This window comes from Canis lupus, chromosome 3 (genome assembly GCF_003254725.2).
Source record: "Canis lupus dingo isolate Sandy chromosome 3, ASM325472v2, whole genome shotgun sequence".
In the NCBI taxonomy this organism is placed as follows: domain Eukaryota; kingdom Metazoa; phylum Chordata; class Mammalia; order Carnivora; family Canidae; genus Canis; species Canis lupus.
This window is the reverse complement of record NC_064245.1, coordinates 63,042,823-63,056,393: the sequence shown is the minus strand read 5'-3', so window position 1 is coordinate 63,056,393 and position 13,571 is coordinate 63,042,823. Positions and strand designations below refer to the sequence as shown.

Sequence of the window (13,571 nt, the reverse complement as noted above, 5' to 3'; positions counted from 1 at the left end):
GGGACGCCTGGGTGGCTCAGCGGTTGAGCGTCGGCCTTTAGCTCTGGGCGTGATCCCGGGGCAGAGGGCGGGGTGCTGGGATCAAATCCCCCATCGGGGATCCTCTCCCTGAGAGGAGCCTGCTTCTCCCCCTGCCTATGTCTATGCCTGTCTCTGTGTGTGTCTCTCATGAATAAATGAATAAAATATTTTTTAAAAAATAAATTAAATAAATAAATAAGAGTGCAAGCTCTGAAGCTCGACTCCCTGTCTAATAGCTGTGTGTCCCTACGCAACTTACTCGGCGGCTCTGTGCCACAGTCGCCTCTCGGTAAAATGGGAACGCTAATGGTCTGTCCTCCTAGGATTTTGGAAAGGATTTTTCAAAATGATACTAAAAACAGTGTGTGGCTAGTAGTAGGAGTTCAATAAATGCCGATTGAGCATTATTAATACTATTATTTTTGCCACTACTTCTGTTACATCACTGCACTTCTTAGAGATTGTGAGTTTGGGAGAAAGAAAATGCCAGGCTGTTTTAGTGGGGGCAGTTGGTACCATTTGGTGGGGCTTAACTGTGGGCCTTCAACATTCTTGTCAAATGGAGTCTTATATACAGTCACAGAGGTCCAAGGACACTATTATAGGACCTGCATCTTAAACTGTCTCTACCAGACCAAAGGCCTGCTGTCCCACGTGTAGTCAAATTTTTTAGAACTCTTGTAATAATTTTCGTGGTCTTATTGTTGTTGTTTCAAAAGCACTGATTTGTGAAGTGTTAAACATTTAAAGTATAGTATGCTACAATTTTTGTATCACTGTTTTGGCAATATTATACATGTTTTGTGTCACCCTCCCACCATACAGTGTTGTACAAAGCAGACACACAGATGTTTGCTCAATACACTTGTGCCAGATAAGGCACACAAAAATATGTTCTTAGGGAACAGGATGCAGCCCACAACACCATCTATTATCAGAAGCTTCATTATCAGGAACAGAATTGCTAGAAGACCCGATGAGAAGGTTAACACCATTTATTTGGTGCCCTCTGGATGCCATCAATCCCATGACAGATTAGGAAACTGAGCATGAGAGTCTCAAGCACTTGCCCAGAGAAATAGGAATTTTAACCCAGATCTTTAACAGAGCCCTACTTAACCACACTTCCATTCAGCATTGCCAGAGCTTGTTGGGAATCATCTGTTTCCCATATTTTTCTAAAGTAATTATTCTAAAAATAGTTGCTCAATCTCTAAAATACCAAAAGTTGACATAGGTCCATCATCTGAGGCAGAAATACAATGCAAAGGTATTACACAGATCCAAAGCAGACTTTCATTACTATAAGAATAAATAACATTATTGGTCATGTATTAACATGAAACCCTTCTTCTCAGCCTTTTGTATCCATTCACCTCCAGAAAAACATTTGCTATTTCAGGATACTGTGATGAAGATGAGCTGTTGTATTTCAAAGACCTGAACTCCAGCCTCAGCCCTGACATCCAGAGTTCTCATGAGAGAGGTCATTAGAATAGTATGTCCCGGGATCCCTGGGTGGCGCAGTGGTTTAGCGCCTGCCTTTGGCCCAGGGCACGATTCTGGAGACCCGGGATCGAATCCCACGTCAGGCTCCCGTTGCATGGAGCCTGCTTCTCCCTCTGCCTGTGTCTCTGCCTCTCTCTCTCTCTCTCTCTGTGACTATCATAAATAAATAAAAATTAAAAAAAAAAAAGAATAGTATGTCTCTTGCCTACCAGAAAGGGTTTCTGCTGCATCAGGGGAGAGCAAACATATGGCAAAAGCTCTTTGTACTAAGGAAAGCTCTACACAAGCTTCAGAGACACTCTCGTTTATTTTCATTGTGGAGAGACCACAGAAGTGAACCCCACTATAGGGAAGGAAACTGACATGTTCCTCAGGCTCCTTGCTGCTCTCCAAGTGAGGATTCTGGAACTCTTGCTGGCTAACAGTGGAAATTCCTGAACCCAGACCCATGTGACCTCCAGACCTCTGTGACCAAATAAAACTTTCACTGTGCCACTTCTCCCGAATTTGACTCCCCAAAACTATTGAGAGTTGCTGTTACCGGTCTCACATGACATTAACTTGACATAATAGATTAAAAGTCAAAATCGAAAAGCCACAGTATAAGATAGAAAGTGGAGGGGGGGCAGAAAGTAGGGAAGATTTCATTCTTAGTAGCTACAGATTAAAAGAAAAAGAAACAAATCTTCTGTATTAGAAGTAAAGCCCCCCCCCCCCCCCCCCCCCCCATGGTAGGACTATCTGCTAACACAATAGAGAAATGTTTTTCTTTCCCACTTCAGATGACACAAAGTTGGTGATGGGGGAGGATACTGCTGGAGAAGAGGAGTGTTGAGTGTTGGGGTCCAGGCTGCTCCAGCAGCCACAGACTGATGCCTGCTGCAGTTTTACCCGTGGCAGATTCACCCAGTGATAAATCCAAGCATCATATAGCCTTGTTTACACATTTCAATTAAAAGCCTTGAGAACAGAGGTCATAGCATGGTATTAATAACAGTTCTGGTTCTGACAGCAGTGACATTTTAGAGAAAGAAATGCCCAGGCACGCAGCCAGGAGCTAGACATTTGACACCACGCATTGCAGGCAGCATTCTAGTGCTAATCATCACATGCTCCTTTTCCTTCTATTGTATGCATTTTTTTGAGAGTAGTTAGTGTCTCTTTATAGTCAGATCCACCTAGTTTTGCCTGCTAATGACTTCCTGGCCATCAAGAGGTCCACGCCAGGGTTATTTAAATACCTGAAACGTGGAACAATTAAACCCTCTGCTGAAACTGTAGCCTAGTGGGAGCTATAGGATTACTTCCTTGGGTAACTCACTCCTCTACACTTGAGTCAGGTGAAGGCGGTCTAGGTAGAGACTTCCGGATGTGCTTGTAGTAAACATGGGCTGTGGAGGCAGGCACTGAGGGGGGACCAGGAGGTGCACTCGAGATCCCGAAATGGTGTGTTTGGAAGAGCTGACCCTGGACCAGGCAATTGCAGAGTGTCCAGAGAATGTCAGCGACTCTCGCTGCTGCCTGGAAACCTGTGGGATGACCTGCACCCACTAGGATGCCTGGATGGTTCAAAAAGGCGTGGTATGGGCTGGCATCTTTACTCAGCTTCTCCTCCTTTATCCTGATCATCGTCGCCCTGACAGTGCCCCACTGGCTGAGTGGGAAAATCCTTTGTCAGACTGGAGTGGACCTGGTCAACGCCACCGATCCAGAGCTGGTCAAGTTCATTGGGGATATTTACTATGGGCTCTTCCGAGGATGTAAAGTGCGACAGTGCGGGCTTGGGGGCCGCCAGTCCCAGTTCACGAGTGAGTATACTCAGGGCATGCAAGCTGCTGTAGAACACTTTCCTTCCTTCCTTCCTTCCTTCCTTCCTTCCTTCCTTCCTTCCTTCCTTCCTTCCTTCCTCTTTCTCTTTCTTTCTTTCCTTTTTTTCTTTCCTTTTTTTTTTTTTTTAATTTACAAGGGTGCTTATGCCTAACTATGGGATTTGACTTCTGCCTCAATCTCAGGCATGATGACATTCCTATTCAGCATCAAGAACTTTTTTTTTCTGCAGAAGTTTATAGAGACATAAAAAATAGGGATTTGTATACTTCTGTAGTTTACCTCTCTTTGAAATAACTATTAAAATATTGAGCACTTACATGTATCAGACATTCTGCTAAATGGTTTACATGGCTTCTCTCTTTTAAGCCTTATAACAAATTTATGAAGAAGGAATTCTTAACATTCCCATTTTGCAGAGGACTACACTGAGACTTGGAGTGGTTATATAACTTGCCTGAGGTCCCCCAGCCCGGAAACAGCAGACTTCAGACCCATGCCACGTGTCGGGGGCATTCTCAGCCAGCCCAGCACGCTTCCACTTCTATTTATATAAAAGCTCCAGAGTCTCAGAACAGGCAAAGGGGCTGCTGTATGCTGGACTCTGCAGTAAGCCTACTTTGTTTGAAAGACCAAATTGGAAAAAAAAAAAAAGAAAGGAAAGGAAAGGAAAGAAAAGGAAAGGAAAGGAAAGGAAAAAGGAAGGAAGGAAGGAAGGAAGGAAGGAAGGAAGGAAGGAAGGAAGGAAGGAAGGAAGGAAGGAAGGAGAAAAGAAAGAAAAAGAAAAGAAAGAAAAAGAAAAAGAAAAGAAAGAAAAAGAAAGAAAAAGCCCAAGTTGGGTGATCCTGGAGGGAAGACCTAGGGCAAGGTACTGGAAGCTCTCCGTTAACATGAGCAGGCACGGTCAGTGGCTGACATCCAGTCTTACGTCAGAGCTGCTCTGGGTGTAAACAGAGCAGAAATCCAAGCCCAGCTTATAAGGGATCTTCTGAGAATTAAAAACAAAGCAAAAAAGGCAATATTCTGCAAATCTTTAGAATCCATTAAATTGCTCGTGAGAACAGTGTCCTCCACAACCATTATTAATCAACATAATGCGATGCAAGGGGACAAGGAATTTTACTCAATCGGTTTCTATATTTCAGAATCATAGTTTTTAGAATCTTCCTTGGGGTTAAGTATCTTATTAAATGCATAAAGACAAAGCTAAAGCCATTGATAAATATAATAATAGGAATTGGCATCCCTTATATATGTGAAGGAAATGTATATTTGTTATGGATAATCAGGGGCAAAAAGCTCTGGGAATATTTATATTTACCCAACAATGAAATTGGACCAGAGATATTGGAAAGATAGCTGTTAAAAACATTACTCAATCACACACACACACACACAAAACAGAAAAAACACACACATGAAGAAGTAAAAATAAAAGACATCAAAAGGAGACCATAGCAACTATACACAGTAGGTGGTTCTGAATTGGGTCTTTTTGCTATAAAAGACATCACTTGGTGAGACAGTTGGTGGAACTTGAATAGGGTGTGGGACTAAGTGGAAGTCATGTACCAGCATTAACTCACTGATTTTGGTATTGTGGTTCTGTAAAAGAATCCATCTCTTTTTTTTTTTTAAAGATTTTATTTATTTATTCATGAGAGACACACAGAGAGAGGCAGAGACATAGGCAGAGGGAGAAGGAGGCACCACGCAGGGAGCCTGATGCAGGGGACTTGATCCCAGGATCCTGGGATCACGACCTGAGCCAAAGGCAGACCTTCAACCACTGAGCCACCCAGGTGCCCCAAGAGAATCTCTTTTTGAATGAAATAGACCCTAAAATACTCAGGGGTGCAGGGGAAATTTACCTGCAAACAGTTCAGAAGAAAAAAACAAATTCCTTTGTACCATTCTTACAATTTTCTGAAGTTTGGGATTCTTTTAAAACTATACACACACAAATACAATTGGGGGAGAAAAGGCTCAATTTTTAAATATAGTTAATTGAGATTAAAGAACCTTATGAAGGAAGTTCCAAAGCTTGAACAAGGGAGTGACAGTCAATAGCAGCATGATTCCAGAGACTTTAATGAGTAAGATAGTACTTAGGGGATATAATAAAAATAGCCCTTGGTAATTATATATCATGATATATCATGTTACCATGACAACTGCCTTCTTACATTCTAGATAATTTTTCTGGTATGTTTATTATTTATTATCTGTCTCCACTCCTTTAGTATGTAGTGCCACAAGGGCAAGGATCTTGTTTTATTCATTGATGATCTCAAGCCCCCAAAAGAGTGCATCAGAACACTGGCTCTCAAGAACATTGGTTGAATGAGTAACAATAAAGTGCTTTTAAATTAATTTATACTGAATGTTCCCATGCAAGATACCAAACTTGTGATCTGTGCTACACTAATCCTCCACAGTTCTGCCAATTAGGAGAAAACTAAGGCTCAGAGAGGTTAAACAACTTGCTGAAGGTCACAGAGCCTTGAATGCTGGAGCCAGACCCCAACCCAGGTTAGCCTGACCCCAAAGTTCTACTTTTCATCATGTTGCTCCTTCTGGAATTTGTGACTGGCAACTTTCCCAAAGCAAGGCATCATCCTAGTCATCCTTATTGTTTTTCCAGAATTCAGCAAAGGGAGGTGGTAGATGAATGGGGATTCTCAGGGGTGGAAGGATCCAGGGTGGACAGATCCCATTAAAAATGACTAAGTGGGGATGCCCAGGTGGTTCAGTGGTTGAATGTCTGCCTTCAACTCAGGGCATGATTCCAGGGTCCTGGGATCGAGTCCCACATAAGGCTCCCTAAGGGGAGCCTGTGTTTCCCTCTGCCTATGTCTCTGCCTCTCTGTGTGTCATGAATAAATAAATAAAATCTTAAAAAAAAAAATGACTAAGTGGTCACCCCAACAAATGGAGGGTGTATTAGTTCCCTAGAGCTCCCATAACAAAGTACTACCATAAATTGGGTGACTTAAACAATAGAAATTTATTCCCACAGTTCTGTAGGCTAGAACTCAAGAAATCAGCAAGTCAACAGAGCCATGCGCCCTCTGAAACCTGTGGGGAAAGGAGCCTTCCTAGCTTCTTCCAGCTTCTGGTATCCCAGGGGCATTCCTTGGCTTGTGGCACTGTCTCCCAAGGCATCCTCCCTGTGTCTCTTCACATGGTCTTCCCTTTGTAGGTTTCTGTGTGCAAATTTCCCCTTTTATAAAGACACCAAACCACATTGGATTTGAGCCCATCTTAACAACCTCATCTTAACTTGACTAGCTCTGTAAAGACCCTATTTCCAAATAAGGTCATATTCTGAAGTACTGAAGATTGGGACTTCAACCCATCTTTTTTTTGTGGGGAATGGTAGCCAGGGCACAATTCAACTGGTATTAGAAACTGTGAGGTGGCAGCTAGTAGGTTTAGCATAATTCAGGAATCCCTAAGCATAAGCACTGTTTCTGGAGAAGGAGATGAAGCAGACACCAGCTTTGCAGTAGAAGATGGCCCAAGGAGAGGAGATAAAGACTGAGCCCTTCCTCGGCAGCAGCCAATTAAACCCCTTCCATCCCAGCTCACAGAAAGTAAACCACCTTCGTCAGAAGCCAGAGCAATTGAGCACTTTGCCCACTGGAGGAACTCCATAAATGTCCCATTCCCTCCTCTGCTTCCTTCCCAGAGGGATGTACAGAGACAGCACCCAGGGTTCATCTAACCCGATCTGCTCTCTGAAGCACCAGAACCGTGTGAGAATCATAAAGGATGTTTGAATATCAGCTCTGAGGAGGGCAATGTTCAAGACAGTTTTGTTCCCGGCTGCCTCTGGGTGTCCCAAGGGAGGTTATATAAACTTCCATTTGCAGCAACACCTTGGCTGTGATTTTCTTTGAAGACTTTCACTGGAGCTGGGCCAGGCTCCTCCTGTGTTGGCCGATTTTGCGCCACTGCAGGTCAGGGACAGACTTGCACCTATCACAACGTTCTCTTGGACAGGGCTGAAGGTTTGAAAAGAAAAAAAAAAACAAAAACAAAAAACGAGGGCACATCAGGAAAGGAGAGAAGCCTTGCAAATAAAAATCCCTTGGGAAGAAGCTTCAGGTAAAGTTTCTGACGCTAACAAGATAACCACCTGCAGATTAATACACATGGAAATACAGAACTAGAAAGAAAGTTAGATTAGAACTAGGATGTAAATGTGAGGCATCTGGAAACTTCAGTGGAAAGGTTTTTTTTTTTTTTTTGGAAAGGGTTTTAAAGGGAGAAGAACAAATATTCTAAATCTCAAGCTTGGGAGAGACACCAATCTTCTGTGAATACAGGGAGGCAGTTGAGCCAGCAAAGAACTAGGGGAATAAGGGGAACCAGGAAAACTTTGAGTCCCAGCTCCCCAGTGGGGACAAGGAGGGGCTGATCATCAAATGATGACACCAAATGATGAAGCAGGGAGTTCAGACTCACAAGATGGACCCTGATTTGACCACGAGGTGCTCAGTAGAAACCCTGGATTAGCTGCAGAGGAGGGGGATAATGCTTGGGTGTTCTTTAGCTTCTGTCAATTTAATTCATGTGTAACTACTGAAAACAGTGATCTAAACTCCATGTATCATGTGGCATCTGGGACTATAATCCTATATAGAATTCAGAGTCACCTTGCCCAAAGATAAGGGACATAATGTCCAAGCCTAGGCAGAAATGGGTTTAATAAAATTTACCCAGGGGCACCTGGGTTGGTCAGTGGTTGAGTGTCTGCCTTTGGCTCAGGTTGTGATCCCGGGGTCCTGGGATCGAGTCCTGCATCAGGCTCCCCGCATGGAGCCTGCTTCTACCTCTGCCTATGTCTCTGCCTCTCTCTGTGTGTCTCTCATGAATAAATAAATAAAACCTTTAAAAAAATAAAAATAAAATCTACCTTATATCCTTGTCACAAGCAGTGAGTAAAATAATGATGTAAAGCATTTGGCTCTTTATGTGACTGCTCAGTAAATGTTGATTCCCTCGGTACATACACAGCTATTTCTACTCCATTATACTGATGAGAAAACTGAGACTCTGAGGAATCACTCACTTTTCCTAAGTTAGAGAGAAACAATAGAACAGCAACAGCCACAGCTGCCTTTTTGAGAGTTCAGTCTTTCCCAGGCAATATCTGCCATACTGTATCATTTACTGTTCATAGCTACTATGTGGTGGCCAATATAGAGAAAACAGATACAAATTAATAAGTCACTAAATTATCTGCCACATAAATATGGAAAATTGATATTATAATAGACTACTACATACATGAGTGTCCTTCATACAAGAGGAAAAATGACTACCTTGCCAAGTCATTTTGAGGGATCCAAGATGATGCTCCTAGCTTCCTATTAATACTCACTAAGTGCAATTATTATTTCTATGCACTTCACTTGATTCACTCAATAATCTGGAAAGATGGATAGGGGAGGCAGGATTTAAAGGATCTAATTTTATACTTACGGCAAATGAGCAAAACGGATTTGAATTCAGATCTTTAAATGCCAGGTCTAGGCTTCACTCTGCTTCACCCTTCTACACTCTTCGCAGATGTACCTGAAACCTCTTCTACCTCTCTGATTTAATGAAGGCAACTCTCTGACCCAGATCAAAGCTTTTCAATCAGCCCTCCTTGGCTGACTCTCTTGCCAACCTCCTTTGCTAAAGAGACACTATCTGGGGCTGGCGTCTATTAGCTCACACCAGATCCTAGGGCTTTGAAGTCAATGCAACTTAAATTGCCAGCTGGGATACATTTAGATTTTGCATCCACTGCAAGAAAGAGAGGATTGTTGGCCAGCTGACCAGTGGCAAATCTGGGGTGCATGAATTCATCTCAGTAAGTCTCCTCCTTTTTGAGAACCCAGCCCTTGCTGCCTTGCCCTCATTCCCCTCTATTAAAGCCTCTGTGGTAAGCAAGCCTGGACTGTAGGAACTTGAGTTCAGCTCTGACACTGAAATCTTGGCTGTGTCTTCTCTCCCCCAGTCTTCCCCCACCTGGTGAAGGAACTCAATGGAGGCCTCCACGTGACAATTCTGCTGCTCCTCTTCTTGGCCTTGGCCCTGGCTCTGGTCAGCATGGGCTTTGCCATTCTCAACATGATCCAGGTTCCATATAGGGCAGTCAACGGCCCCGGGGGCATCTGCCTATGGAATGTCCTTGCAGGTAAGGAAGGCCCACAGGGAGAGAAATCCACATCTACTGCCACCACTAGACTGAGTTCCAAGTAGGTAGGTGCCTACCGCAGCCTTCCCTAGTCTACAAACTTCCTCATGGATATGAGTGTCCTCTTTGCTGAAAGTTGCAGAATTTCTGTCACATTAAAGAGCCAAATTGGTGGCATGAGTGAGTGGATGAGGACTTAGAGCAAAGAGGAGAAGTGGGGTATGAGAAGAAAAGAGAAGGGGGGTGGAGGGAGGAAGAGAGGGCACTGTGGGAGGAGGGGAAGAGGTAGAGCACTGCTGTGAGGGTGGGAGGGAACCTTCCAAATAACAGGAGATGAGGCACCTGGCCTCTTTGATCGGCTTCTTTTCATTTAAACCTCACAACCTGGGACGCCTGGGTGGCTCACCAATTGAGCATCTGCCTTCGGCTCAGGTTGATCCCTGGATCCTGGGATCGAGTCCCACATCAGACTCCCTGGGGAGCCTACTTCTCCCTCTGCCTATGTCTCTGCTTCTCTGTGTCTCTCATGAATAAATAAATAAAATCTTTAAAGGATAAAAAAAATAAATAAACCTCACAACCTTCAGGTTACCTGGGTGGCTCGGTCAGTTAGGCATCTGTCCTGGTATCGAGCCCCACATCAGGCTCCCAGTTCAATGGGGAGCCTACTTCTCCCTCTACCCCCTGCTTGTGCTCTCTCTCTTGCTCACTCTCTCAAATAAATAAAATCTTTAAAAAAAATTTTTTTTAAATAAAAGCACATTAAAATGTGTGTCACCCCCAGCACCTAGCTGGCTCAGTCAATAGAGTATGTGTGTGTGTGACTCTTCACGTTGGAGTCTTGAGTTAGAGTCTCACCTTGGGGGTAGAGTTTACTTAAGAAAATAAAAAAACCATTGTGTCCCCCTAAATATTTTTTCAACCCAAAGCAAGTGTGTTGCCTGTGCTACAGAAATGTCACCTATGGTCAGTACAGTTGTACCGAGTTGCGCACCGAATGAGGGTGATGTTTGGGTTGCAGGTGGAGTCGTGGCCTTGGCCATCACCAGCTTCATGGCCGCCGTGAAATTTCACGACCTGACTGAGCGCATCGCCAACTTCCAGGAGAAGCTGTTCCGCTTCGTGGTGGTGGAGGAACAATATGAAGAGTGCTTTTGGATCTGCGTGGCCAGTGCCTCTGCCCACGCTGCCAACTTGGTAGTGGTGGCAATCAGTCAAATTCCGCTCCCGGAGATTAAGACCAAAATTGAAGAGGCCACGGTCACGGCTGAGGATATCCTATACTGATGGCCCTCTGCTGCTTACACCTTTTCCTGAGTCAGTTCTGCAGTGTGAACGGGGACCTCCCTTTGCGTGCAGCCTTAGCAGTCCAGAACGCCCATGTTCTGGAAGGTAAGAAGAAAAAAGTGGAGGGAGGAAGGGCGGTGCCTAGATCAGAAAAGAAAGCTTTCCTGAACTCCTGGCATCCCTGCCCTTTCTTCACACTGACCTTGGAGTTAGAGACCGCTACTTGCCAGCTGTGTGGACACTGGACAATTCACTTAATGTCTGCTTCTCACTCCTCTCATCTTTAAAATGGGAGTAATAAGACCTCACTAGGTTGTAATGAGGTTGAAATGGGCAATATTGTTGCCAACCTTTGAATGAATAGATGTATCTATGATTAGAGAGCACTCAACAAATATAAGGTAATGAACACTCCAATAAATACCTATAGATCCCTGCTCTGTTCCACATAATATTAGAGGGGATGTAAAGTGGCATATGGTAACCTCCCTGTCCTCCAGAAACATTTCATCTTTCCACAAGACAGGCATCAGATAGCAACAATACCACGAAGAATGGAAATACCTGCCTTCTCTTTTTTTCAAGTGGCTACTACATACCAGACACTTCTAAGAGTCTTACATATACTGGGTCCTCGCTATAAATTCAGATTGTTGGTACTACTTTATTTCCACTTTATCGATGAAGAAACTAAAGTATACAGAGATTGGGGTAAACCAAAGTTTATACTTGTAACCACTTTGCTAATCTGTTGTTTGATAGTCAAGCAATTGGAATGCAATGTGCTAAATGCTGTAACAGCACATGCATAAAGGACTAAAGAAGGAATTTCTTCTCCCAGATGGGATGTGGCATGAAAGAAAGTATCTGAGAGTTGACATTTGATCTGAACTTCGAAAGATGAGTAGACTTTTTCCAGTGGTTTGGTGAAGGGCACGTCAGGATGAGTTAATAATGAGGGGGAGGCACAAGGTATGGAATTACAGAGAGCCTGGAAGCATGTGAATACCCAGAGGGATGAGAATGTTCTAATTCACCAGATAGGTAAACCCAGTTTCTTTGTGTTGGGTTTCCCGTAAATGGTACTATGATGGTTAATTACATGTGCCAACTTGGCCAGGCGACTGTACCCAGATATTTGGTTCAAATGCTATTCTAAATGTTTTTGTGAAGGTATTTTTTGAATGGGATTAACACTTCAATCAGTAAAAGAGAGTAAAAGAGATTGCCCTCCATCTTGTGGGTGGGCCTCAACAATCAGTTGAAAGCCTTAGGAAAAAGAATGACCTCCCTCAAGGGATTGGGAATGCTGCCAGCAAGCTGCCACTGGACTCCAAGTGCAACTGCTAGATCTCCAGCCTGCTGGCCCACCCTGCAGATTTTGGACTTGCCAGTCCCCACAGTCATGTGAGCCAATTCTAAACATAAAAAATTCTTGGGTGACTCAGATGGTTAAGCATCTGCCTTTGGCTTAGGTCATGATCCCAGGGTCCTGGGACAGAGCCCCATGTTGGGCTTCCTGGCTCAGCTGGGAGCCTGCTTCTCTCTCTCTGCTCCTATTCATGCTCACACTCTCTCTCAAATAAATAAATAAAATCTTTTTTAAGAAAATGGTCTTTCCCTCTGCCTGTCTCTCTTTCTTTGCCACACACAAATATACACACATACACTCCCCTATTGATTCTATTTGTCTGGAGAACCCTTACTCATACAGGTACAAAATTCCATTAATTCATTTTCCTACAATGCCATCTGGGGTGAATTCTTTCTCAGGTCTCCTATCTTCATGCCAAGTGAAAGTTGTCTAATCCTCTAAATTAGCTCCATCTAAAATGACACTCGATCTGGACTTACTCTATTTTGCTTAACGCTGAGCTTCCAGAGGTTTCCATGACATCTTTTCTGTTCTAATTGCTCGTGATTCCCTGCTGGGCCCATCTGTCCCTTCCAGCCCTCTCTCCCCATCCCACACATAGCTACAGTAATGTCGAGCGCAGACGGATGTCACTCATCAAATATGCAGATGGCACAGGGCTGGAAGGGATAGTTAACGTGATAGGAGATGGATCCAAAAGATAGTGACAGAGTGCAGGGCTGTCTTGAAAACAAGTGGAAATGTCAATGTCCTATCAAGTTTAACATAAAGTCCTGATGACAGTTGAAAAATAAATCACACAGAAGACTGGCAACAGTTTATTATATGATAAATATCCGAGAGTCTTGGTACATTTATTTATTCATTCAATGAGTATTGAAATTGATCTAGGAGCCGGGATAGAGCAGAGAACACAGACAAAAAATCCCTGCCCTCCTGAGATTTCATTCCCTGAGTGCCTGCGGGTGATTCACACTGGGACAGCTTGTGATGTGCCTGCAAACAACATTAGCCCAGCTACAGCCTTCAACCTGGTCATTGCCACACAGGGGCAGAGTAAATTCACTATGGCCTCTGACAGTGGAATGATCTCATCAAGATGGTAACCTTGACCAAGATGGATGTGTCCCAAGGAATCAGAGTGCAGGCTTTTGTGAATCTTCCTGGCACCTGAGTCCAGAGCTTTCAAGGATTTCAGAATCATCTATAACGCCTCAAAAGTTCAAACTGCGACCCATCAGGTAGCAGCTATAATGTTAACAGAGATAATCAGGTTCAGTCTGAAAGGCATCTCTTAGGGCTATTGCTGAAGAAATTCCTATATGGAATTTCGAGAGTTTTGCTGGGGTAAAGAAGGGA

At 43.7% G+C, this 13,571-nt stretch overlaps 1 protein-coding gene across 1 annotated transcript; it reads left to right on the top strand.

The window, feature by feature from the left end:
• Window positions 1–2,608: 2,608 nt before the first annotated feature.
• CLRN2 (clarin 2) lies at window positions 2,609–12,453 on the top strand. Its single transcript, XM_025438285.3, has 3 exons — window positions 2,609–3,338; window positions 9,371–9,550; window positions 10,572–12,453. Exons 1-3 carry the CDS (start codon window positions 3,086–3,088, stop codon window positions 10,835–10,837), a joined length of 699 nt encoding a protein of 232 aa, XP_025294070.1. The 5' UTR covers window positions 2,609–3,085; the 3' UTR covers window positions 10,838–12,453.
• The last annotated feature ends 1,118 nt before the right edge of the window (window positions 12,454–13,571 follow it).

Bases quoted from the DNA above. Each gene is read 5' to 3' on its own strand.
- CLRN2 (XM_025438285.3), top strand. From the start codon at position 3,086: ATGCCTGGATGGTTCAAAAAGGCGTGGTATGGGCTGGCATCTTTACTC. The intron at 3,339-9,370 runs GTGAGTATACTC...TCTCTCCCCCAG, and splicing joins CCGCCAGTCCCAGTTCACGA to TCTTCCCCCACCTGGTGAAG. The intron at 9,551-10,571 runs GTAAGGAAGGCC...TTTGGGTTGCAG, and splicing joins CCTATGGAATGTCCTTGCAG to GTGGAGTCGTGGCCTTGGCC.